This window comes from Phalacrocorax carbo, chromosome 2 (genome assembly GCF_963921805.1).
Source record: "Phalacrocorax carbo chromosome 2, bPhaCar2.1, whole genome shotgun sequence".
NCBI classification, from domain to species: Eukaryota; Metazoa; Chordata; class Aves; order Suliformes; family Phalacrocoracidae; genus Phalacrocorax; species Phalacrocorax carbo.
Genome location: NC_087514.1, coordinates 32,763,569 through 32,791,385, shown reverse-complemented (window position 1 = coordinate 32,791,385; position 27,817 = coordinate 32,763,569). Strand labels below are relative to the sequence as shown.

General features: G+C 42.0%; 1 protein-coding gene across 1 annotated transcript in view; it reads left to right on the top strand.

The window, feature by feature from the left end:
- Positions 1 to 618: 618 nt before the first annotated feature.
- The window catches only part of STMN2 (stathmin 2), a 42,492-nt gene continuing 15,293 nt past the window's right edge, over positions 619 to 27,817 (top strand). Inside the window, exons 1-3 of the mRNA XM_064442506.1 lie at positions 619 to 873; positions 26,218 to 26,313; positions 26,961 to 27,133. Coding sequence (XP_064298576.1) covers positions 855 to 873; positions 26,218 to 26,313; positions 26,961 to 27,133 — 288 coding nt within the window. The 5' untranslated portion in view covers positions 619 to 854. The remainder of the gene's footprint in view (positions 874 to 26,217; positions 26,314 to 26,960; positions 27,134 to 27,817) is intronic.

The following is a 27,817-nucleotide window of genomic DNA, read 5'->3' as shown; positions in this document are numbered from 1 at the left end:
CCTTTCATTTAATAATCGTATCCGCTCCCATGCTGCACACTTTATCAAGGGAATCAAGCTCGCAACTTCCCAGTGGCTCTTGTTGCAGAACACTGGGGAAGTGGTTATTGACAGCTCTTGTCACATTTATCCTGGGTTTGGCTTTCCAGAGCCCTTCGAGAGGACAAGCAGGTCCAGCTGCTGTTCCCCAAGGTTTGGCAGAGTTCGAGCTGTCCTGGCTTAGGCCTGGGGATACTAAGATACCTACTGAAATGCAGAAACATTCAGCATAAAACATTTGTATATGGTATCTGTATACATTCGCAAGAAATGGGATGCAGAGGTAAAAATAATCTGAGTAGCTGTTTTACCGAAGCAGTTTAGAAAATCCCTTGCATTGGTCCCTTTTTTTTTTTTCCTCTCGTATCTTTGAAATAAAATGTGTTAAAATGAAATTGTGCACGTTTTACAGGTAGCAACAGCAGAGCCTTCAACACCAATAGGCTTTTTTCATGTAAGACATAAAACATTTGACATGGAATGTACTATTAAAGCCAGACCGAGGGGGGAGAGGCATTCAAGGACTGATTTCCATTTCAAACTGCATTCTGGCACTTTGTACTCCAGCACCATTGGTGGATCAATATTTAATGCCCGGAGATTCTGGCTCTGCAGGAGTCATGTCAGGGGACCTCTAGAGCCAATCTGCTTGGGTAGAGGAGTGATAATTATTCATGGGCTCCTGCCTCTTGCTCCTTCTCTTGCACAGCCCCACTCTGCTGACTCAGTGCCTTATTCAGTCTTCTCTCCCTCTCTCCACTGCTGTAGCTGGACCCCTTTGCCTTCACCACCTCTGAGAGCCTGCACATCCCACCATGGCTAAAACAGCAATGGGTAAGAAACTGCATCTCTTTTTCTTCAGCCAGTACAACGGCTGCTATTTCCTAGGACCACTACCTACGCTGGGTGCTCTTCTCAGTGTCCCTAAAGTTTAGAAAAAAATGAAGGCAAAGCTAAACATATTTTTTAATTTCTTTGACCAGAAAACAAAAAAAAAAAAAAAAAAGGGAGGGGGTGTGCGATCCCGGGGGTCTTTTAACGTCCTAAACTAAAATCAGATTAATTATTTACTGATGGGCGAGGTCGGCACATGAGCGCAGCCTAATTTTGAAACAGCTTTCGTTATTTTAAAGATTAATATATATATTATGGCATTAAAAAAAAAATAAAGGAGAAAATTAACGGGAAAGTTATCCCCGCTATTAATACGCCTCCCACTGCACCCGTAGCACCCCTCGGCCGGGGCCAGCGCCCCCCTCCCATTCTGAAACGGACCGCGAACGGCGTGGGGAGGAGAAGAAAAGGGGGAAGGAGGAAAAGCACCGCCGGGCGGACCCCGGCGCCGCGGGGGGCTGCGGGGCCGGGAGGGACCGGGCCGGGGGGTTGCGGCCCTGGGGTACCGTTGCGGTCCCGGGGGGGGTGGGTGGGGGGGCGGGGCGGGGGGGCGGCTGCAGCGGGGCGGGCACCTGCCGCGGGGCGCACTGCGGGCCGGCCGCGCCCAGCCCGGGCGGGGGGCTGCGGGGGGGCGAGGGCGAGGAGCCGCCGCTGCCCCGCCGCTGCCCGCACCTGCAGTCTGCCGGGGGGGGGGGGGGGTGGTGGGGGGCGGCTGAAGTAGGTCACTGCATCACAGGGAGCTGGTATTTGCTGGCAGTTCCCACCCTGTTTTTCTCTCCCAGGGGGGCGCTTCCAGGGCTGTTGTTATCTTGCGTTTTTCAGCTGCGCATCCTCCCACCCGCCCCGGTTCCCCCCCTGCTCCCCCCCCCCGGCCGGGAGCCGCACCCTGCGCCGTACCGCCCCCCCCACCCCGCTTGGCCCCGGGGAGCGGCGGGGCGGGGTGGCGGGGGCTGGGCGCTGCTCCCCCCCCGGAGGACCTCGGGCCCCGGGGGGACCCCTCCGGTCGCCTCTGGCCGTGGGGCGTCGGTCCCGGCGCCGGCGGCGGGCGCGACGGGCGGCAGCCCCGGCTCCGGCCCCTTTGTTCGAGGGAGGCGGCTGGGGCGGGGGGGCGAAAATCGCAGCGAAGGGTGTGGGCGGGAGAGGAGGAGAGCAACCGTGGGGTCAGGATGCTCAAAGCATCCAAACCCTATTACTCCTTGATTATTTTTTTTTTTTGGGGGGGGGGGGTGGGGGGTGGGGGGAATGAGGACCTGCATTTGACGCATTCAAATTCAAGTTTTCACAATCATTCACCGTTAAAGTCATGCACACACAAATCCCACAAAATAAGGATTGAGAGCTCCAACGCAATTCTTATCCTTCCCCAAGAAGCAAATCCCATTCAAATTCCCATTCTGTGTAGGCTCTGTTATCACTCTTAATCACGTCGCACAAAGTTATTCCGAATCCTCCTGGATTACACTGGCTGCAGCCGATGCATTATACATTAATTTATCTGAATGCTGATGTTCCGCTCCCGAGGAAGAATCGGTGTGGATTGAAAGCATTTTAACCTGGCTGTGGCACCCCTGGGAACACGGCATGAGGCAGCTGTAGCTGCAAATAGAGGAGGGAGACAAGGGCTGTGGGAGTCTGGCCAGCCCTGCAGTGCCGAGCACGCCGTCCCCTCCCCACTGCAGCAATCTGGTAATCAGTATTGATAATTTGTAGTCAGTCGGAGACTTATCACTGCAGAAGGCCCTGTTGGGAATTCTGTCACTAGGGAAGAAAGGGCTCTTCAGCCTTTGATTAATGACCTCGCAGTACACAAATAGAAAGGTTTCTGCAGCAAGAGAGATGCCTGGAATCATTAGGTTTGCCCAGAGACAGATTGACTGTGCCACGCCAGCTTGCCTATTAATACCTGGTTAACAAGCTGCATACACAGGCAATAAAAGGCAATATAACTACCTAGGTTTCTAAAATTACTGATTACAACAACATTCAATTAAAAAATGAAAGACACCTTATTAAAATCATCTTCCCTCTTTAAACTCACAAAGGTTAAGGATTCTCTTCACCATTTCTTTGAACCTTTTTCCTCCTCGCTGTAGTTATTTGTAGAGAAAATTAGGATCTAGGCAGCATATTAGAATAAGCCACTTTATTTCAAGAGTTTCTTCAAGGCAACAAATTTTATTTTCATGTAGAAAAATAAATGCATTCTCAGTCATACACTTTTCCAGTTAGTGCTAAATAAGCTGCATTTGTTTTGTACTCAAGCTTTACCCAATAGACCACTGAGAGAACTACAGAATGCCTGATTTCTTTTTCCCTGTTGAGCACCGTATTCTGCAAAGTGGCAATAAAGGCGAGATCCTGCTGCCACTGGAGCCAACAGAACATTTCTAATCAGCTTAAGCTGGCCCACTATTATGTTTCTGGCCCTGGTCCAGCAAGGCACTTAAGCAGGTGTCTGAGTTTGAGCATGTGAATACTGGCTTTGGACTGAACTCTTCACGTAACTCAGGTTAGGCAGACGCTAAATACCTTGATAAGCCTGCGTTTATATTCTGCCATAGAAAGCAAAATTAAGCCTCATTTTCTCTTAGGCTCTGTTAAATAAAAGGCTTTCGAGGAAAGCTCCTTTGACTTACATAGGAATTTCAACAGCTGCAAGAACTTCTGGAGCTCAGTACACACTGAATGCCCAGGAAGTTCTTCTTTCTGTTTAGTTTACATATTATATGAATAATGCACACCAGGCACACACAGAGGCTTCTCTTTATTTGTTTATTTATATTTAAGTGTGTCTTATTTAAAAATTTCATATAGCATGACTGTACAGAAATTCTGGGGGCTTTTAAATTGCATCCTCCCCTAGACACCATCTTCCAAATGAAATCTGTATTGTACTGATGGATGCTTTCATACCTCGTGCTCCCTACCACACAGGACATTTGTTACATAAATCAGCAGCTTTTGCCGCTGGGGTCACTGCAGACCTGGTAGACCATGTACGTGGTTGGATAAACTTTCTTTGGGTGTGTGCATGGCAGTGGGTGGGTGAAGCAGTCAGTGATGCCACTGGAACTAAAAAAGGTGTCTGAAACCATTATTTCATTGTTTCCATGTGCTGCCTAATTTAAAGAGTATTTATTATGAAAACATCTTCAGACAATTATTTTATGGAAAGTCTCAGTCCTGATTATGGCTCTTGTTTATTTTATAGGAATTCATCTAAGAGAAATACGTGAGATAGGTGTGAATAATGTGTTTAAAAAGTGTTTTAACTCAGGCTCCTTTAGAGATAGTCAGCAACTCTGTTGGGTGATAAATGGGTGGGATTATGAGGATAGGGGAATTCAGGCAGCCCCATGCTGCTTCCTTTGCATATCTCAGTAAGACTGATTAAACTGTTGTAAAAGTGCTTCAGAGTTGTTCTTCTGTTTTGTCATTTGCATTTAGTTACAAGCTCAGACCTCGATACTTAGCTTGATGGATGCAATGTCACTGCTAAGTTTGTCTGTTAACCCAATACTACATTATTGTTTTGTCTGGTATGTAAACATAGATATAAAGTCATAAGTATGTGTATTATTGTCGGTTCAATTATTTTAATAACTGGGCTTTTTTACTGCAAAGGGGAAAGCATTCTGCCTCTGATCTGCCAGTACACTTAAACAATTGCTTGATCTTCAACAATTGCACAAGTAGTCATCTGGACATCAATGGCAGCGACAAGCGTCAAGTTAAACAACATATGACTAAGCCCCAGCCTGAATTTGGACTGAACCTGCTCCCTGTATTATGCAGTTTTAAATAGAAGGTTTTAACCTTCCACTTTTATAGATAAATATGGTTCTTTCCCTGTTATAAATAATTGAACCCAAGTCAGCACTGAATGGGAAATTACAAATAGGAAATTCTCATCTGAAAAGATGAGAATGAATGTAGACAAGATTCAGGAAAGAGTTTATTTTCTCATATTGTTAGCAAGAAATGAGGTTTGGCTGAGACACCATTATTCTAAATGTCAAGATCTAGCAGAAAAAACATTTCAGTTAGTTTATTTTTCTGAGAATTTTGGTTACTAAGCTAATATAAAGTTCCTGGCAAGTACAATTCCCTAGAGAACTGAAGGTTAACACCTATTCACATTCTCTTCCTGTTTTTAAAGCGTAGGTTACTCTTCCTGCTATATAGAGGATTCAGGCAGTAATAATTTTAAAAACAGTCCATATGGCTAAGAATTTATATTGCCTCATAGCAGTTCTTTACTTACCCTGTGAAGTGTACAAGCAGGAGGATGGAGCGTCATCTATTCCATCATCTTGTGGAAGAGATCCCATAACATGCTGAGGAAATAAAAATAAAATTCAGCAGCTTGAACACTTCCAAAATGTTCTCTCACCTCCACCTCCATCACCTCTTTGTCCCAATATAAACTCTATTTAGACTAAAAGCTTCCCTGTTTAATAATGGATTCCTGTAATTCATTCACATTGATTTTTGTCAATTTGAATTTCCTTTAATTAATTCTTTAAGCCTGGATTTTTTTTCTTCAGAAAACAATTCTCCATTTTCAAATTAATAGCGTTAATTAAAACAACTCATTACAGAAGAGAGATCACAGAATCATAGAGTCATAGAATAGTTTGGGTTGGAAGGGACCTTTAGAGGTCATCTAGTCCAACCCCCCTGCAATGAGCAGGGACATCTCCAACTAGATCAGGTGGCTCAGAGCCCCGTCCAACCTGACGTTGAATGTTTCCAGGGACAGGGCATCTACCACCTCTTTGGGCAACCTGTTCCAGTGTTTCACCACCCTCAGCATAAAAAATTTCTTCCTTACAACCAGTCTGAATCTACCCTCCTTTAGTTTAAAACCATTAGCCCTTACCCTATCACGCATATCCAGCAATATATTTAGATAGCATTTTAGCCTTCAAAGACTCTACAGAATTAAGTAATTCATTCTCCTCAGAACCTTCGGTGAGAAGTAGGCATCATTATGTAGTCTGAAACACAGAGATCAGACAGGTCCCAACGACAGGTAGGTCTGGGTAATACTTGACCTGTGCAGCATTTTCACATAGGTCTATTTCAGCTACCTTATTAGTTCATAGTCAAAAGGAACAAGAGATGTTCAGCACTTCTGCATCAAGCCCTAGGTGCCTTAAACTAGGCATCCTAAAATGGTGTCACTCCAAACAGTTGATGTAGTTGGGAAATTAACTCACTAAAAGCTTTGCTAAAGATCATGCAGCAAGAAAGCCACCACTGGAACCTAAGGGACCGAGGGTGCCTCCTAGCCCAATGACCAGTGGGAACGGCACAGCTGGGAGTGAAGTCCTCCAACAACTGTAATCGCAGAGTGTGCTCCCCCCAGGCTATATATATATATATTGTTCATTTGCTTTTCAACATACGTTATCAGGCTCCAAAACTCTATCCCAGTACTCCCAGTAGTTCTGCCCAATGCTATAAGAAGGCAAAGATGTCATGTCGTGAACCAGCAGTGCTTACTTACCTCTGCAGTAATACCTTCAAAAATCCAATGATAGTTTTCCGTACAAGTCACCTTTGTAAACAAAAACTGTTGCTGTCATCAGGTGGTTTGTAGAGAGCATGTCTTCTTCAGCAGTATCCATAAAATGGTTGGTAGATGAACCATCTTTGGAAGTGATTCTTGCCTCATTGAAGTCAATGGAGTTCAGCCACTGGCCCCAGCACAATTGAATGATCCTTAGACCATGGGGAGACAGAAATTGGTAGCTGATTTGGGGGAATGGCTGCTATTCACAATTCTCCCTAGGGTACACATAATCCTCAGGCTCTGAATTCTGTGGATACAGTCTTGAGGTGTTGTTGATTTTCATTTAGTTAAAAAATACTGTTGATCCCTCTTGGATGTGTGAGCCCCCCTGTGAACATCAGCCAGCAATTCTGCCTGTGACACATTACCTTGATCGTGAAGGGTGCTGGGCACCCATGACTACAGTGCAGGCTGTATCTATAGCTCTAGTTGCTCAGCACTTTTTAAAAACAGAAGAAATTGCTTTGGAGACCTGTCTGCAGACACCTGCATCCTCAGTCAAAAAAACGGACTAATGCAGAAATGCTGGCCCCTGGGAACAAAATATTGAAGACATCTTGTGTCTGAGCAATACCAGCATACAGAGCTGCACTGTAATTACTTCATTTTCTCTTCCACTTACTATGTTTTTCTTTTTCCTGTCTGCTAATACATAATTTAACAAATGAAGCAAATTTAAGCTCTTTCTGCCAGGATGTGCTGTTAAACTGACGCACAGCACCTATACAAAACATTAGGCTTTGCTGAATACATTTAGCAATACTATTTTTTGTAGGTGTAGCGGTCTAATCCAAGAAGTTAATAAATAAATTATAATTTATGCAGTCATTGTAATACACAAAACTCATCACTGTTGTAGCAGTTATTGTGTAGAAAAATGGTGATCCTTCACACACACAATCACAAAATGGGATTGTTGGGGTTTGATGGGGGTTTTTCACCAGTTTTGCCCCAGGCAGGTGGGTTAGTTTAGGGAGGTGACTGAGGATAGAGTTAGTAAAGCTCTAAGGCACTTGTGGTGGATACAGGTGTGACTGTACCTCCACAACACATGGGGAGGGGTCAGCACATTTGGCCATAGTTGAACAGCACATTGCTGAGGTCTGCCTAGAGTGGATGTACTCATCACTCAGTGACCAGAGGGAAATACAGTGGGGAGTAGTGAGACTTCAGCCATCCCTTGGGCTTTTCACCCGTGGCCACAGAGAAGCCCTGATTTCCTCTTCACCATTGTGGTGGGAGGAAGAAGAGGTGGCAATGGGTGCAGTCCTCCCCCTCAGCCAAACAGCTGGTGTTTGGCCTCCGAGTGTGGCACTGGGATGTGGTGGCCCTTGTCTCTGCATGTCCTCCCTCCCTGCACAACAGCAGAGCCACCAAGCTGTGGCCTCTTCCCACCCTCCCATGGGAATAGCATCATGCTGGAGAGAGGACAGGAGAGCACACAGGAGGGAGTGTGACCTCCACCTAGTAACTGGAAAGCTCTGGTTTATGGGACCGTCACTGGATTTTGCATGATACAGCCACTGGATAAAAAACAGAAACAGCTGTGGGAGCAGAACGTAAAACTCAAGTTTCTTTGGGTGGCAGTTAGGACCTTTCAGCTTGAATCCCCTCATTTCTGAAAGAGACTGCACCCAGCTCTGGTACTTCCCAGTCCAAGCCGCTCACTGTAGACAGTTGCACCAAAGGGCAGGAGTGAGACAACCAGCAATATCCCTCCTCAGCTGCATTTTAAAAGAAAGCAGTGGCTGCCCCTGCATTTACGAAGGACCCTGTCCAATGTTGTGTCTGCAACATCCTCTCAGAAAATAGGCTACATAGATTTCTTCAGAGGGCCAGGACTGGTTTGGAAGAACACCCAATTCCCAGTATTAGGGGATTAAACATTTCAAGCCTGGAGCACCCTTGCTTGCATAAAAAAGTAGCACAACACACCACCAATTTGAAGAGCACGAATTTTGGCATTTATGGATTTTCATGACCTCTCTGCAGCTGTGCAGGAATTTGCAGAAGCCACGTTTTTGATTTAGAAGCCTGAATTTTTCTTAAATATCATTTTAGATGCCTAGCTCTTATATTGGATTTGTCCTGTGTCCCGACTTTCTTGTCACTAAGATGGGGATAATCTTATATACTTACCTCAGTTGTTGAGGTTATGATGTTCCATACTGCATGGAGATGTGTAACAATGCTCTAATGTTATAGAAGTTGCAAAAATCCATACTGATCAGATTAAGAAACAGAGCAACTTACCTTCTAAAGCTGTATTAACATTCTGTGCTATTCAGGTACGTTTTAATCCTTAGGGAATTTCTTAGGTAAAGAAAAAGTAATGATGTGTATATTTTATACTACTGATTGGTGTACAAGTCTACAAATTGAGAATTTAAGTTAAGCTAAGATATGCTTTACCTGAAGCTAGCTAAGGTACCTTTTAAAGTTTCAGGTTTTTACATTAAATTTAAATATTTTCATTAGTCATTAAGTGACTATGTAGCTCTAACTTTTTATCTTGATACTATTTTTGATCCTTTCTAAAGTTGTTGAAAACCCGAATGGTCCTAATTGGCCTAAGATTTCTGATTCACATATGTTCAAGTTCATCCTCTGGTTTCCACTAGCATGGCTCCTGATGGGATTTCATTGGCAGGGCTCCCTGAAGTGTCTGATAGGATTACGGTTATGATTTTGTCCATTTCAAGAGACTGTGGAGACCACAGCCAGATCAAAGATGCACATTGGTTCTTAACTACATTTATATATAAAAGTGTAGCAAAAAATAAATTTTTTTGGTTTACTAGTGGTACTGCAAATTGACCTGAATGGAGTTGTAAGAAATGTTTGCACGCTCCTAGGAAATCTTTTACATTAATCAAGAATGAATCAAGCTCTATAATTTTTCAAAGCCTTTTTTTTGGAAGTGAAGTTCACTTACTTCTGTAACCCATTTTATTAGCCTGTACTAAATATCACATTTAACTATTCTGATATATTTGTTTCTTACATCGTTCGTGTGAAAATAATGACAACTGATGTCACTCAGCAGTGATGTTTATAGTCACTTGAATGTACAGTCTTTGTCTCCAGGTGCTGGCATTTATTCAATTTATTATGTAGATGTAATACAAAAGATTATTTGTAAGCTAATATCTTTTCTATGTGTTCAGATATTTTTTTACACTGTCAAGACTGCAGTCAGGGAGCTTTCAATACTATATGTTGTAGACAATGCAGATAAAACATTGTGTTTAAAAAACAAAAATATTTAATATTTGTGAACAAAACACTTCTCAAGGCTTCTTGCTGGGGAAACAGTGTTCTACCTCTAAACATGATTATTTTCTAAATAAAATATCAGTAAGGACTTCTTAAGAAAAGTAATAGTAAGATATTTATTTTAACCTGCATTGAGGATTCAAGTTATTCCCCTTTGAAATGCATTCACTTTTTCTGGAGTGAAAGATTAAGAAGGGAAATATCTTACTTGAGAATCATACTGTGTTAGATAAACAGTGTTAAGAATTTCACCTTCTAGTGGTGGGAGGCCTGAAAAACAGGATTAAATATGATAGAGGTACTTTTAAGTGCTCTACAAAATTGTAATTGCAGCTTGCATAGCTTACCAATGCTATTTTAGAGATCTCAGCTCTGCTGGCATCCTGAGCTCTTCTGCACAAACGATGTGAACAGTAAGGTGTGAAAAAATTGCAATAATAAGAATAAATACAGAACCCTGGCAGAAAATTCAAGGCATTTAGAGAAGCAAACAGGAGTAGTCTACAATACAAAGGTAACAAAATTGCATTTAGCACGTTCCTATGTAGTTCTATGGATGTAATTTCCTAGATTAAAACAAAAATTAAGAAAAAGTATCCTGGAAACAGAATATTATATCAGGTGGACCTCAGTCTGTCCCTGAACTGCTACTCATTCATTTTTCTAGTTTTTTAGTATCATTTACCTGTTAGAGGGAAGTTTGAGCTCACAGTCAGGAAGATTTCTTATTTCAGATGACTGTGAACTTTCTTGTGAACAGTCTGCCATCCAGTCAGAGTTTCCCATCTGCTCCATCCACACCGCATATTGATTTCCAGTCCCAGTCCATTTCCTTGGTAGCCTTTTCCTCATTTTCTTAACCCAGTCTCATTATCCAGTCAGTCATAGTGTCACCCTTGTTCTTTGTCCAGTTTCAATCATCCCATTCCTTGACTGACTTTACCCTTTTTTTTTCCCTTCTTTTTTTAAATCATCTGCTCTTGGAAATTTCTTCCACCAGGCAGATTCAACTCTGGTCCCTTCATACAGCCCATTCCTTCTGATAATCCTACACACTTTGGCAGGGCCAGAAGGAGAGAAATTAAGACCACAGGACAGTTGTTTTCTCTTCTTCCTCCAATTTCCAGCACTCCCCTGGTCCACAGTGGCCAGGAGGAGCAGTGCTTGAAGCACTCTCAGCCCATATGGAATCAGTCATGTCCAGCACAAAGTATCTTCAGAGAAATTGGCTGTAAAGCTTGGACATGTCTCTCCCAGCCATGGTTAAAGCCTGAGATCAGATATTTCAATGACTTATTCCACAGCCAGGCCTGGGCAGATTTTTCAAATGAGGAATGATTTCCTGGCACAAAGTGCAAGAGCCTTTCAAACAAATGCAATAAGCACTTGTTCAGTTTACCATATGCAAGCTATGTATTTTCCCCTAGTCATCTTCCCAGCAATAGTGAAACAATTTTTGCTAAAAGCTTCTCCAAAATTCGGCAAGAGGCAGCCCTCCAGCCAAGAAAACTGTAGGCCAAATTGTTGTAATTTAACAAAGTGATACTTAGTGGAAGGAGGACTCCCATATTTTCTAATGCAGTGGAAGTCAAAAAAGTGGCACTAGATGGGAAGTAGCAATGGCTCACTGTGGTGTATGGGTCACATAAGTGGCTAAGATGTGCAAAGGCCAGGAACACCAATCTTGCTGGAATTAGATCCTAAACCAGTGCAAATCTAGGGTAGTAGACTCATGTTGATTTATGTCTGATGAACCCATACTTTTCCCCTTTAAATCTCCTGAAGCAGCAGCTTAGGAAGGAAACATCTCCTTTATTATTTTGAAAAGTCATATAAAAGCCAGCTACGCTAATAAAGGAGAATTTGATTATACAGGAAAATAGACCTTTTTATACAGGAAAAATAATTTGATTATACAACAAAAGAGAAAAACAGGCCATTATACGTTGACATTTGCATATCGCCAGCTCCCGCTACTTCTAGAACATATTGAAAAATGTGATGGCCAAGCCAGTCCTGGAAGTTTGATAAGTCTGTTATAAAAGACAGGCCAAACAACACAGAAGTTCTGATTTGTCTTTAATGACAGACTGCTGATGCTGGGATATGCTGGTGCACAGTGGCCTGAAAATCTGCCTGTTGTAGGTTAAGATCCTTTTTTATTTGAAATGAGCCAAGCACCCTCACACCAGAGCCCCACAGAAATCAATGATGGAGCATCTCTGCCAGGATCAGCTCCCCATGTGGTTAATTTAGTAGCAGAGCAGTGTCTCTGCATTCATGAAGATCCTCTTCTGTGTAAGTGGAGACCAGTACTGCAGAAAAATAGAGACAGAGAGACAGATATCTACAGAGAGATAAATAGTCTCACAGAGCAAATTAATTCCAGAACTCTTCAGTATATTTCAGAAGAGGAAAAAAAAATCACTAAATTGAAAAACAGTATAAAAGAGGGAAGAAGAAGAGAAAGATGAAAGAGGTAGATCATGAAAGAATTAATTGGGAGCAGTCGCATTACTGAAAGTCCATATAAACTGGTAGAGCGTAGACATTTATGTGTTAATTTTACATCTTTAAAAAATCAATGTATTTCTATTATGCAAAGCTGAGTAAAGTTACTTAAAACACAGGTCACTTTCTCTGACCAGTGGTTCTTGTTCTAGTTTTATTGTAGCATCAGCTGTAACAAAAATATCCCACCAGCGACTGTTCTCCCTCAGACAATTTAATCAATTCTGATTAATATACTAATTGCTTTGAACCATCAGCATGGTTTCAAATAAGACTGTCATTCTTTATTTTTCTTCTTTTTTTCTCATCCATTTTACACATCATCTGATTAAAATACTCAATAATATTTATAATCTATGCCTAACTATGATAAATTCTAGCAATATGCTGTTGAGTGCTATCATTATTTTCTTAATGGAGGCAATCAAATGTTTGAATATATGCATAAAGACATGGTAGGATACAACAGTAGAATTAGAAATCAGGTAATTAGTAATAATAGCTGCATAGATAGTTTGGTTAAAGATCATGCAGAAGAATCTGAAAGCCACAGAATAACAGACACATGACAAAGAGCTCAAAAATTTCATCTTAGAAAGCTCCCCAGAAAGCATCTATTGGATAAAACGTAAACGTACTGAAGTCAAGAACTTTTCGGTTTACTTAAAACAAGGCTGGGATTTCATCCATGAATGATCTGATTACTAGTGAAATAGTATTAATCAGCTCAAGGTCAAGACTGACTAAAACTGAAAACTATTGTAATTATTTTTACTGGGAGTTAGGAGAAGTTCACAACAGTGGAATGATGGAGGACATGGGCCGTATCTTGTAGATGGGCCTTTAGAGGGCCACTAGATGGGCTTCTAGAGTACCACTGATAAGTAGCCACAGCTCAGTGGATGCTCAAGCTGAAGCTTTATTTTAGCATACATGTTTTGCAGGTATTTTTTGTCTGGCTAAGAAAGGATGTGACAAATTGGAAAATGCTTGTCACGTAGCAGGAGTCAAGATTATTGAAGGTTTCGTCCATCGCTTCGCACAAGTCACTTCATTGATTGTTGTCACTGCCCAAATATATTTTAGTAAAAAAGCAAAGAATGTCCAATTAAATAAACCTCTCAGATTTACTTTATGGTCTGGATTAGTTCTTAAGTTTGACCTATATTAATATTTTCAATTGTGCCAATTTCTGGTTAAAATAGGCACATTTATATCCACATGGTTTTGCTCAATAGGAAAACTTGCAGAGACCCCAGATTTGTTGTGCTACGTAAGTTAATACTCACTGATGACTAGACTGCTGTATTACTTGCAACAGTTCCAAGAATGAAACGATCATTTAGACTCTGCAAGCAATACAAAATCTTCCCAGTGAGGCAAAGCCAAAATTTGGAAGAATAATGACAATAACTGTCTTTATTTGCTTTTATGTATCTTTTTTATTGCCTGTGTCTATTCTGCATGGCTTATTTATTGCTTTGCAAGGAAACTTAAGAGCTGAGAGAGTTGTTACCGACTCTGCAAGGGTACATTGAATACATGCAGATGGCTCAAAATCAACCAGTAAACTTATGAAAAAAAAAGCTTTATATATATACATTTTTATGTATGCACATACATATAAACTAAATAATGCTTTTACATGTTTTCTATTCAGACATTACAAAATGGGTTTTCTAGGCTATATGAAATTATTAGTTTGAGGGGTACCTTCCACAGCCCTCACAGCAGCATATTGTCTCTAAAATGGATTCTCCTGATAATTATGGTGTGAAAATAATTGCAATAGCTTCTGCACTCTGCAAAATGACTCAACAAACACGGAATACATTTAATTACTGGAATATAAAGATGAAGAGTCCAACCATACTGCAAATTATGATTACATTTATCCCATATAATATAAACACAAATTTATACCTAGCTGGCTGGCCTCAGTGTTTTCTTTGTCTAAAGCAATTTTTTTATTATTTTTGCTTTAGACTAACTAATATTTTGGCTTTCATCAGTTCAAAGCACAATTTTTAAAATATTGGAAGATATCAAAGTTATCTGCACTTTGGAATGGCACAGGATGTGTATTAATGAGGGTTGTGGTTACAATCCCTATATGAGTTATAAATAAACACCACATTTTATATCTGACTTACAGTTCTATTAAAACCAGATGTATATCTGATCCCAGAAAAAGGGCAAGGACCAGCAGGACTGGTAGGAAACCAGTAGCAATGCAGCTCTGTTCTCTTGATGAGGTATTCCACAACAGCTGAGACTCCCTGAATGATGAAAACATAAAAAGTTGAATTCTTTACCCATTCTTTCTTAATTGCCTGTTTTGATAAAGCATTTTGGGCTGTTCCTTTGCTTGATGCTGTATCAATGGCTTGCTTTGAGAATGTGTGGGTAATTCTTAAAACTTGCTCTGCTGAGAAGCTCAGTATGGCTCTTAAAACAATTTGACTGTAATGTCAGCCCAAAGATGAGGAGGGATTTCATAATATAATTGAAATAATATCAGTACAAGTCCAGAAAGGATCTGCTGTGTCCAGATGAAAAGAAACAGTAGCAGAACTCTTATTTCAATTGCGAAGACTGACAAGATGCCAGGATTATGTCATTACTCTCTAGGCATGATATTACACAGCCACCATGGAATAAAATTACATCCAGTGTCAGTGGGTGATGCATGGCCGGGTGATGCAAGACCATGAAAAGTTTGTCACAGCTACATAAAGGGATCAGGGTGATGCAAAATTAAGTCAGTGGAAGCCTCTGAAGAGATCATTAGGAAAAACAGAATAAATGCCACACTTCCAAACACACATGGCTGAGGGCGAGGTTCAGAAAAATAAAAGAAATGCTGGCAGCCAGCTCTGTCACACGCTGCTCTAGTAACCCAGTCTTACTGTGCTAAAACAGAACCCACAGCACAATTCATACCTTGGGAAGATGCTGTTTGATCATGGCAGGCTATGTCACTAAACCGTTGCCGTTCGATTGCATCATACTTGATTTGCATCCTCACTCTAGAGGCTGTTTCACCCATACTGTCTGCAGCATTCTTAAAGAAGCAGCCTGTGCCAACGGAGGTGGCTCTGATCAAGGAATCGGGAGACCTGTGTTCTCCATGAAGCTTTCCTACAGAGTGGGTCTGTGACCTGAGGCAGGTTTTTTTCACCTCTAGGTCATTTCACCCCCGGCATCCCTTGCCTGTCTTTCTCACTTGCACCATAAGCTCTTTGGCACAGGGTGTTCACATCCAACATGTTTGTACCGAAAGTAGTGCAGATCTCAGCAAGGGCATCCACGTGCTCTTGCAATACAATAACGAGATGACCTTAAGAGCATGCTGGGAGACAGCAGCCATCTCCGATAGCCTAGTCCCTGACTGCTCTGTGCTCCAGGGGAAACTAGTGTGCTCAACACAAGGACTCAAAACTGCACTTCCCACCCAGTGCCCCGATCACCAGCAAGCAGAAAGCTGTAGGCACGCTGCCGTTGTGGTGACTGATGTCTGCATGCCAGGGCTGTCAGGGGAAAGCAAGGACTTCTGTCCTTCCAAGTTGTAACTCAGTCCACCCCACACCTCATTTGTAATCTGTTTCGAGGACACTGAAGAAGTACCACCTCCTTCCCTGGTGTGTCAGCCACCAGTGTGGACCCAGGACCAAGCCAAGCATCACAGCTTTGCACCCAGGAACCAGCATGACCCGGGAGGCTTGTAAGCACTGCATAGCCACTTCCGAGGGAAGGATCATAAATCTGGGGGTTGTCTTGCTGCAGGGAAGTCCTGAAGCAAACTCTACTGGGCTACTCTTAAAGCAGGCTAGTATAGATGATAGCCCTAGTGTCAGAAATGCTGAGGCAAGATAACCTCTGTACAGCAGGACTGTGATGGGTATGTTGAGGAGAGTTTCTGAGACACCATCTGCTTCTCTCACTTTCACACATGAACATTAGCATTCCTGAAAACACTCCTTTTAGCCTGTGGGGAGGCTGAGGTTCTAGTTCAGTGCTACTTACTGGGGAAATCTTCAAAGTTGCATTAATGGAAATTTTGGAGCGAAATATCTGGCTTTTTAAGCCGTTTTATATGTAACTTGTCTCAGAAGTAAAAGAGTTTAATGGCTTTGCGTGCTGGAGAAAGAGCATGTGATATGAAGGAAATACACTGCACACAGTGAGCATTAAATCATGGAAGGCAAATCCACCCATTCAGAAACTCCAGGGCTTAAGGTTTTGATCCTTAAATCATTCATATAAGACTCTGAGTGATAGTTTAGGGGATAGGGATTTCTCCTGAGAACAGGAAAATCGATAGGATCAGACCGAGAATGATAACCTGCAGCATCATTATCACTACTCTATCAATAGTCCTAAACTAAAATTGGGGATTTTTCTGTAAGACACGACAGATGCAAGCTTGCTACAATACCCATCAAAAGAGACTCTTTTCCCCATATGCAGGTATGTAACAAAACCAACGACAGTTCTTAAGCAGGTAAGGTGAACCGGGTAAGGACGGTTATTTCCTCCTGGTGCAGCTGCTACCACCTATTTCCTTTTTCTTTTTCCATCCAGTTCACATTCAGGATAATCTCTTCAGTTTCCATCATCCCGTAGCTGAATTTCCACATTCATTTGTGCTTCCACAGAATACAGGAGACAGCAGATAGCAGAATTGTTACTGGATGGACTGCCTTAAAGACTTGCAAGCTATTGATGCTCACATGACTTTCATGTTTAGGTGATAATAGCGTATCAGGAGCTACCTATGACTGTGATGGCCTCTTATGAAAGTAGGCATAAGCTCAGGATCTTAAGCATCAGCATTCTGCGAAAGCATCTGAAGAACAGGGGTAGAACTTCTCACTGCAAAATATTAAACAGTTGTTTTCAGTTAACAAGCAGAAAACAAAGCTGTCTTTGGAGTACTGTAGCCTTTGAGTTCATTCCTCACTGTTCATCCTCTCCATTGTCTTCAGAGTCTGTTTTAGTTGGTCATATCCTTTCCTACATAAAAAGCTCTCCGGGAAGAAAATTGGGGGAAGGGAGATGGGGTGTGGCAGTAAGGAGGGAAATACAGGGGGGATGCCTTGAAAAAATTGCAAAGGCAAATCGGACTGTAAAGAAGGAGGTCTTCTGCCCCTGAGAAAAAAAAACCCTAATTTTTGTTTTCACCCTGGCTGAAGTTTCCTGAAGTTCAGATGGATTTCAGGAGGGCCACAGACCCCTGTATTAGCCTTGGGCTCTGTTGCCTTCCCCTCAGTCCCGGAGGACCACTGAAACTGAACTACCAAGAGCTTCCTCATGCTGATGTGATGCACTGGCTCTCCAAAGAGGTGGCTCACAAGACAGAATGCAGTGTCTGGCTCTGCCACTGCTACAGACTAGTTTCTGCAGAGCTGGAGAAGGAGGAGAAGCTTACCCATAGCTTTCTTCTCTGGCTTACTTCTGTTCTTCCCATGTTTCCACCAGCATGCACTGTCATGAGGCTATCAGGGCCCAGAGTGCACTGACAGGCTTATGTCTGTATTCCTTCCACACTGGAAGGAAATATGTGTGTTTACTTTTCTGTAAACAGACAGTACACTCTGGGCCAAGGCTCTTTAACAGTGACTATGGCAAAGCATCTGCATCGCTGCTTCGAGTAACCATGACAAGATTTTTTTTTCCAAATTAAAAAAAAAAACACTAAAATCTTAGCTTGACAATGTGGTTGCATTAGCCTGACAAAATAGTCACATTAACTCATGTCACAGATGACCGTAACAGTCAGGGTTCAGGAAATGGATTTTCTCATTGCTTCAGCAGCAAAAATTACATACATTGAAATAATACAAAATAGTAACTTCACATCTTAACATTTTGACATCAGCAAATAAAGTGACCAAAGACATTTGAATCCAATCACACACATTAAGTAAAAATCATAGGCATGGCATCTGGAATAGTCCATTTTAGTCCAAAAAATTGATATCAGTGATTAAGCTGTAAATGTAGGGCAATTTTCAGTCAGATTTGTGCCACCCTCCAATCTGCATGTTTACGTGTGTTTGCGTCTACGCATCCTAGATGCAAGAAAACCGTTATTGGGCAGTCTTTGCATAAGCAAACAGCTGCTTGTGTATTCCTTGGGGTGGGTTTTCCAGCCAGATCCTGTGCTGTCACCTGAACAATGCTGTAGAAGTGTCATGCCACAGGCTTGCAGTTGAGGACAGGGTTCATGGGTACAATTTGATACAGTCTTAATAGGAAGCTGAAGGATCAGATCTGTCACTTGCATCTTTTTTTGTGTTTTGAAGAACTGATGCTACAGTGCTCCCTGATTTCACGGCCACCCTGTGCTTTTATGAATGACTAATGCTTGATTCTATCCCAAGTCATTCCAAAGCCATTTGTTAAAGGATCTCTTGTTGGAGAGAATAAAATTGGTAATACTTCTGGTGAAACCTGGGTAATTTTAGTGACCTCAAAATGGCTGTGAGGGTTACAGAAATTAATGCTAAAAATTACTTTTTAGAACTCTCTGTTGCCAAAAAAGCAGATTAGTCTGACCAAGTTCTTTCTCATTTTCTGGACATATGGTAGGACATGCTAGAGTCGCTGTTGGCAGAGGAAACTCAGTAATTCACAATTTCTTTCCTTTGTGTTCTGTTTCTTGTTTCCTTTTCATAGTACCTTCTTACTCTGTGTCCTAGGTACAGAAATGTCACAAAATTCAGGGGAAGGTGATATGACCAAAACTCTATACTCATCCCTATATTAAATTGCATTGCAGTATATGAAGAGTGCAATTTTAAAGAACTGGTGACCAAAGAATGGCCCCAAGTGAATGAGGGTCCTGTGGTACCTTTCCCACCAGTGAAACGTGAGCACTATGGGGCAATAAAGAGGCAGGTCTTTCCAGCTCATCTCAAGTGCCTTTGCTTTGAGCCCATGGGTCATTAGTACAATTTAAAGCAATTTAATTTTTCTTGGGGAAACTGGACAAGTACACATGTACACAAGGTTGTGAGATGCACTCATACCAAATACTCTGTTGAGCAGTGTTGAGCAGTCAGAGAGACAGTCTTAAATAAGCCCCACCTGTGTGAACTACCAAAATCAGATGTCAGTCATGACTGAGTGTAAGGGATGGATAAGATGTATTCACTGCAGGGGCTTTTTCTTTCATTCCCTTCATTGCTGGCAACTCCATAAGCCTATAAACATCCTTACATTTTCTGACACCAGAGGGAGATTCATTGGCCTTATGACAACCTAATTCGTTTATCTTAGATGTCTCTCTCAAAATGGGACCAAGCACTCTGGTGGTGCTTATCTCTCCATTGACTAAAAAGAAAGCTTTCATGACTGTTGCAAACTGTCTTTCTTAAATACTGGATGGCCAGCATTAATTAAAGTGAATCCCAGACTCCTACATCTCAGACAAGTGCCAAAAATTAAATGATATGTAGAATCTCTACCACTCGTGCCCCATCTTGAGTTTTATCTCCCCCATTCCCATGTACTAGTCCCAGTACTAGTTCACCACTCTACCAGCACTTATCTTGCAGCCTTCTTCAAATACTCAACCAGCTATGGGCAAACAATTGCAGCTATGGTCATACAGCACCATTTCATGTGACAGAAAAAGATGCAGTACATGACTAAAATGGGTTATAAAAAAAAAAAACATACTGGCCAACAAAGTGTGTCTGTTGGTGTTCACAAAACAACGTGACTTTTTGTGACTTAAAGCATTGTCTTGACAAACCAAAAACTCCAACACTTCAAAGGGAGCATTAACAAAGTGAAATTTGTAGCAAACTGCTTTGTCAATAACAGCCGTGAGAAATCTGTGTAAAGGCTGGCTGTGGTAGGTCTTCTGCACCTCGCGTTTCATGCTTCACCTAATGTTATTTCTCACCCCTGCAGTCTCTTCCAAATCAGAAAACAAAGCAGGATTTTAGTGCAGTCTCAGAAAGCTGACTGTCTCCCAGGTGTCTGGCAAGGGAACACAGGGCTGAGCTGTGTTATGGGTTGCGCATTTTGACCATGGGCAACGTGCCAGTTTCTGTTTCCTTCCAGGTGTGCAGAGCTTCAAGAACTAGTTGGCTAGCGGGACTTGAAGTGTCAAAAATCAGTAACACTTTGTTATATACAGACTAGATTCAGTCAGGCAAAAGGAATCAACAGATTTGCCTTCATCAGGTGTTGATTATAAGTAACATTTACGCTTATCTCTCTGCTTTCATGTGTTAAAAATAGGCTTGCTTATGAATAACAGTCTCTGCTGTGACACAGCAATCTGTCCTAACTGTGCTTTGCCAAGGAACAAAATGTGACCCAGATTACCCATGGTCCATCAGTCAGGATAGATTTTCATTTTACAGTGTAAACTGTAAAAAAATTCTCTATAGCTATTGGATAACAGATGAGAACAGACAGGGTGGTTTTAGCAGTGTTTTTCCTAATCTTCCTGTTTCTCCCAGCAACAAATAACTGGTTGCTGCCTTCTAATGGCAGCCATAGCACTCTTCCTTATTAGCTTCCCTCGGCAAGTGAGCTGCAGGACTGGCGATGGACTAATTTTCTCTCATAAGTGTAAGAATATGGAATGTACCTGAATAAGCATATTATTTGAGATCAGGGGAGCACTTTTGAAGAAAATCATTAAAACACCCCCCTGACCATGCTTTGGTTCACACTGCAGAGCAATCTCAGGGTGCACAAATGGTTTACTTGACAGATAATGAAACTGGAAGATGTGCATTAGCAGTATATCTACTATGCTCCAGGCACTAATGGTTGTTCAGACCATGGGACCAAACTAGTCTGAAGAAGAGACCCCCAAAATACATACAGCATGAGCATAGAGTCCTTACAATTGTTTCCCTCCAGACACCGAGTCCTGCTGTGCTTCTCTGCTTGCTCATGCAGACATAGCACCAGTGCTCTTGAAAGCCTGTAGGAGACCTTACCTGGACCAGCAAGTAAAGAGCCCACAAAGAGCGAGCATGGAAGTGGCCACCCAAAACGGGGTGGCTTCACAGTTTCCAAACATAGCTGTCGAAAAAATGATGTCAGAAGTTTGAGAAAATTGTGAGATTAGCTTAAAACAATGATACTAAGGTGCACTTGGACTCATTAAAAAAAAAAATCATGCGATCTTGAGTTTCAAACTTATATGAGTTTCTTCTCTGAACCTGTCAAAGCTTTTAGGGGCATTAGATAATATTTCCAAGGCGTTCTCTGCAACTCTGAAAATGATTAATTTATTAAAAAATAAATAAATATGAAGTTCTGAAATAATCACACAGCTTCAGAATTTAAGAAGACCTGTAAATACTGGGATATTCACAGCAAAACTCCAAGAATTGCTAATACTGAAATCGCTTATGGTTTTAGCAAAAATCAGTGTTCTGTTCTTGCCCAGCTTTGAAGCATTTAATGCATCTAAACATTTAAATCTTGTTGCATATAACTGAGAAGATTCTGTTGCTGTCTTTTGTCAACATTGTTCTTTCCTAGCAATTTCCCTATCAAAGCTTTTGTAGTATTACGATTACCATCATTTACTTTCCTTCATTTAACTTGCACAGTTAATGGAATGATATGTACCCTCCATGACTGCACAAGGAGCTATATAATTAACAAGCCAGTTGAAACACATTTGGAAAATAAACTTTGTTGCAGTCACTGCTTGTCTTCAAGGGTTTTTAAACACTCCACTATAAGATAATTTTTGTGCCTATTTCAGTTAACACAAGAGGTCCTGTGCAGATTGCATAAATGTGCTGTTGGCTTTCTGGCCTAAGTGTGCCGCTTTTCTAGTGGAAAGATGTTTCTTTAGAGAGAACAGGCTTCCATGGTTAAAACACTAACTCCTCAGGATTTAGGAAAGCACAGTTATCTCCCTGTTCAACCTGTGTGACACTGGCCAGCCACTCTAATCAGACCACTAACTACAGGTGCCCATGTAGATATCATACTGGTTTTTTTTTTTAATACATGGCAGTTCAAGGAAAAGACAGCCAAGCAAAGAGAGCTTCTGCTACTCAATGCTGCCAGATAAGCTGTTCTTTGCCCGGTCAAGGGTGACAAGTCACAATGATGATGTTGGGCACCTGAGGAGATGTGTAGGTCTTCAGTTCCTTTGAGGCCCTCAGCCCTTGTCTCCAACAGGAAAGACAGTACTTGTCAAGACGTCAGGAATGCGATGCATTGCATACTCTCCCAATGGCTACCCGAGGCAGAGCAGGGCTCCTTTCCCATCCTCTCCTGCATCATCCATGTGTTGTTTGGTCCCTAGGGTTGCAGCAGCCTCCAGAACTTGACGTGAGTATTCAAGCTGAGTTCCAGCTATGGTTGAAGGACTTCCTAGGGCAAACAGAGACTAAATTAATACCATGAAAAAAGAAAATGTAATGCTTGTAAAGCATGGAAACTCATCCTAAATTCTGTGAGTGGCCAGAGTGAAATAAGAAGACCATTTCACCAGCGTGCTTTCAGTGCAGCTATTGTGCTGGAAGGAAAGAGAGCTGAGCACATTCTTATCTTTCTCCAGCCATGTTTTGCAGATGACAAGCAGGGAGAACAAACGGCTTTTTCTAATCATTTTAAATACTGTTAGAAAAAAAGTCATATTCAATGTCAAGCAAAGACAAAAAACAACAACAAAGGCCCCAAAAGGCAGGATTCCTAGGGTACTGCTTTGCACGCCTCTTTCTACAAAGATATTTCAAGGTATACATTGTAGCAGTGATGCAGCAGACCTTGGGCAAGAGCTTTGAGCTTGTGTTATCAATGGCCATGTCTTTAACACGCAAGCCAGTGTCCATTTTCTGTATGTTTAGCAGCCTCCCAGGCAGCATGGAGGGCCTCATGTGTGCCCACTCCACAACCTTCCTGCTGAAAAGGACGCAATTTTGGTGGTGTAGGCAGCCAGCTGGGCAAACCCTCCTCAAAGGACAGTCTGGACAACCACACCTGTGCTTTTAGAATTATGCATGCAGTTAAATGCTTTGTTGGATGGAGGCCTAAATGAGCATATCATTATGTTTGACTATTAACAGACACGATTTGTCCCTTCAGAGTATTTTTGAGTTATTCCTTGCAAGTCAGTATTTACGTTTCAAAACAAAAAACTTGTCAGGCCCAAGCTTCGTTGACAACCTCAGCTCACAGAAAGCAAAATTTCCAGTACACTCTTGACCTGAGATGCTGGCTTTCACCAGTGGTTTCTGTAAAGTTTCCTTTGGGTGGATTTCCATAATTAGAGGCCCCCATACAAAGCTTAATTAGATTAATTAATCATCCACTGGCAGCTAGAAATCCATTCCTGAATTAATGTATCATAGAATCATAGAATCATTTAGGTTGGAAAAGACCTTCAAGATCGTCAAGTCCAACTGTTAGCCCAGCACTGCCAGGTCCACCACTAAACCATGTCCCTAAGTGCCACATCTACATGTCTTTTAAATACCTCCAGAGATGCTGACTCAACCACTTCCCTGGGCAGCCTGTTCCAATGCTTGACAACCCTTTCAGTGAAGAAATTTTTCCTAATATCCAATCTAAGCCTCCCCTGGCACAACCTGAGTCCATTTCCTCTTGTCCTATCGCTTGTTACTTGGGGAAAGAGGCCAAGACCCACTTCACTACAACCTCCTTTCAGGTAGCTGTAGAATGCAGTAAGGTCTCTCCTGAGCCTCCTTTTGTCTAGGTTAAACAACCCCAGTTTTATATACTTATCTTACTTCTAATATAAAGTTATTAAACAGAACTGGCCCCAATACTGAACCCTGGAGAACACCACTTGTGACCGATGCCAACTGGATTTAATTCCTTTCACCACAAATCTTTGGGCCCAGCCATCCAGCCAGTTTTTTACCCAGAAGAGTACACCTGTCTAAGCCATGAGCCACCAATTTCTCCAGGAGAACGCTGTGGGAAACAGTGTCAAAGGCTTTACTAAAGTCTAGGTAGACAACATCCACAGCCTTTCTCTCATCCATTAAGCAGGTCATCTGGTCATAGAATGAGATCAGGTTAATCAAGCGGGACCTGCCTTTCATGAACCCCTACTGGCTGGGCCTGATCCCCTGATTTTCCTGTACATGCTGTGTGATAGCACTTAAGATGATCTGCTCCATAACCTTTGCCAGCACTGAGGTCAGACTGACAGGCCTGTAGTTCTCCAGATCCTGCTTCAGGCCCTTCTTGTAGATGGGCATCACATTTGCTAACTTCCGTTCAACGGAGACTGGATAGCCTCCCCAGTTATCCAGGACTGCTGATAAATGACGGAAAGTGAGTTGCTGAGCACTTCTGCTCACCCTCAGTACCCTTGGGTGGAGTTGTGTGTGTCTGAGTGGTGTAGCAGGTCACTAACCATTTCCCCTTGGATTATGGGGGCTTCATTCTGCTCCCCGTCCCTGTTTTCCAGCTCAGGCGGCTGGGTACCCAGAGAACAATTGGTCTTACTATTAAAGACTGAGGCAAAGAAGGCATTAAGTACCTCATCCTTTTCCTCAGCCTTTGCCACTATGTTTCCCCCTGCATCCAATAAAGGATGAAGATTCTCCTTAGCCCTCCTTTTGTTCTTAATGTACTTATAGAAACTTTTTTATTGTCTTTTTATAGAAACATTTTTTTATTTTCTTTTACAGCAGTATGGTATAATTCAAATACCACCATTTTAAGTTGCACCTATAGGCTCTCAAGCCCTCATCAACTTCAGGGGCCTTTCTGAATGGTGGGGGGGAAGCACCAGAGCATTCATGAGAAAGGCTGAATGACAATTTCATATGTATCCACAATTTGAAGATCAAAGGGATGATTTTCCTTTAGTATCATCAAGGATTAATTTGGTCTAATCTATTAAGTACAATACTTTCAGCTGCAGTTATATTTTAAGCCATGTTTTCACATGATGGCATCAAATGTGTGTCTGCCTCTGTAGATATGATTTTGACAGTAGCAGGGATTTGTGTGTGCCAAGATGAATTTTGAAGCGCACCCCCCCCCACCATATATATTTTATGCAGTGTGGGGTTTTGCCCCAGGACCCAGGAGAGCTGGATCTAGCCTGGGATCTGTCATTGACTTGCCAAGTGACCAGATACAAAACTATTTTCCTACTTAGAAGCTGGGATGATAGCAATTAGAAAGAGTGAACACAAAACATTGTATAATGGTTAGGTATTGGTATCACCATTTCTAGACCAAGTCCTCCTCAGTCCATGACTGGGGGCCATAGGCATTACAAAGTCAGTAAAGGTAACACCATAAAGGTAAATTACAAGGGTATTTATTGCATCAGCTGATATACACTAGACCTGAGTATGGAAGCAAGGAAGGAAGGAAAAGCTTTGCTTCAAGTAGTTACGCATATTAAGGGCATTATGCAAAGAATTTTATAAATGTATCTTCATTTCTGGTTTTATTTTTAATCATTTGGATGACATTTTCATTTGTAACAGATAATGTCTTTAGCATCTGCCTATGGCAACACATGGGCAGCATTTCAGAGCTGTTCTCAATTGCATTTGGATACGTCAGAGAATTTGTAAGAGCTTCATTTCTCTCCACCTGCCCAGAGAGAGTGGAGTCATGGCACTCTTCCAGTGCTAAATACATTTCCTGGTAGCCAGATTCACTGTGTATAAACCAAAGAGGACTGTCTGTGTTAGACCCAAGGCTGAGGTCATGTAGGAGATCAGAAGCAGCCCCTGCAATACTGAGCATCTCATGTGTGACTTGATAAAGGCTCAATGTTCAGAAGAAATATTTGAAAGTAAATATTCTAGAGAAATCTGCCAGGTGGGTGATAGAGCAGATTTGCTGGTCCCCAGCCAGTCACCTCAGTTAGAGATTCACTAAGGAGGATATGGGGAAATGAAGTGTGCTAACACAGTCTCTCGTTTCAGCTTACAAGGAAAAGATGAAGGAGCTGTCCATGCTCTCTCTGATCTGCTCCTGTTTTTACCCTGAACCTCGCAACATGAACATCTATAAATACGATGGTGAGTGACATTCACTGGAAATCATCCTGCAGGTCAGATAGTGTGCTAGTGCTGGGAAATGGCTCAGTTCACTGTGCCACTCCATAATGTTAGTCAGTGGATGTTTTGCAGGTTTAACAACTAATTTGCTGGGTTTGGCTATTACATAAGCAAAAGCTTGTGTATTAGCCATGATGCAGGATATTGTTCCTAATAGCAGCTAACTAAACTCTTAAAGTCTTAAAGCTAGCCCTCTCGTACTAAGATGTACTTTTCCTACTACCCATTTTAGAATTACAGCTCTTCACAGCTGACATAATTCCCAAGGAAACCAAGAAAGGATGAAAGCACGCTTAAAAAATTAATCAGTTTGGGCACTGCTCGCAGGGGGTGTGAAATGACACAGAACCCCAATAAGCTTCCAAAACTGCTGTAAATTGTTATCTTTATGAGATTAAAGTATAATTAAGCTATTACAGAGAAAATGGAATGTACTTCTCCTGAGAACAGTTTTCAGCTCATAATCTGCCATTACATTTAAAATGCCCAAGGCAAAGGTGCTAAATCTTTTGTCTGTGCTTCTGATCCTACACTAACATCTGTGCTGCTTCTCTCCTCAGTAGTGCTGAGGTACTGAAGGGCTTACCATTTCTCACTTTATTGTGCAGACATGGAAGTGAAACAAATCAACAAACGTGCCTCCGGCCAGGCCTTTGAACTGATCCTAAAGCCACCATCTCCGGTCTCAGAAGCACCGCGAACTTTAGCTTCTCCAAAGAAGAAAGAACTCTCTCTTGAGGAGATCCAGAAAAAGCTGGAGGCTGCAGAGGAGAGGAGAAAGGTATCTTTCCTTAAAAAAACGCTAGTAATTAGTCCTGACAGTGTACAGAATAACAGCCAAGTTTCCTGTCCATTGGTATGTTTTCCATTACCATCACTGACTCGCAGTGGTCTAAATGGACAAAACTTATTAATACATTTAAAGAAACAAATGAGTTTGTTTTCTTTCAGAAGCTTGCAAACAAACCTCACTGGTTTTGATGCTTGGGAAGTATGCATCACAAAACACAGATAGCTTTGGACAGGAGATCCAAGCAGGTTCAAATACGCGTGCTTACTGTGTGAGTGTAAGTAGTTCGTTCAGAGCATCTATAATAGTTGCTGAAAACCAGTGCAATTCTTTTGGTGTCTAAGAGATGGATGTGCAAATCAAACAGCTACTGTCCGGGTTGCAAGGTCTTGACTTCTTGTAGTGCCCATGGAAATTACTCACAAGACCTGCCTGAAGCAGCTAAATGTCTTATTTATGCAGTATGGAGGCATGTCAGTCCTGAATAAAGAGTGTTCTGGATCATTCACTGCACACTTGGATGAAGACGCTAGCATAGCACAACTACTAAGAAGAGGCATTTCTAGCAGACAGTCTCAATAGATTTGGAAGTTGGCCTTATAGGGTTACCTACAGACTAAGTCTTCCCTTCTTTATGACCTTACCCATAATGGTAAAATCATGTTTCATAATCAG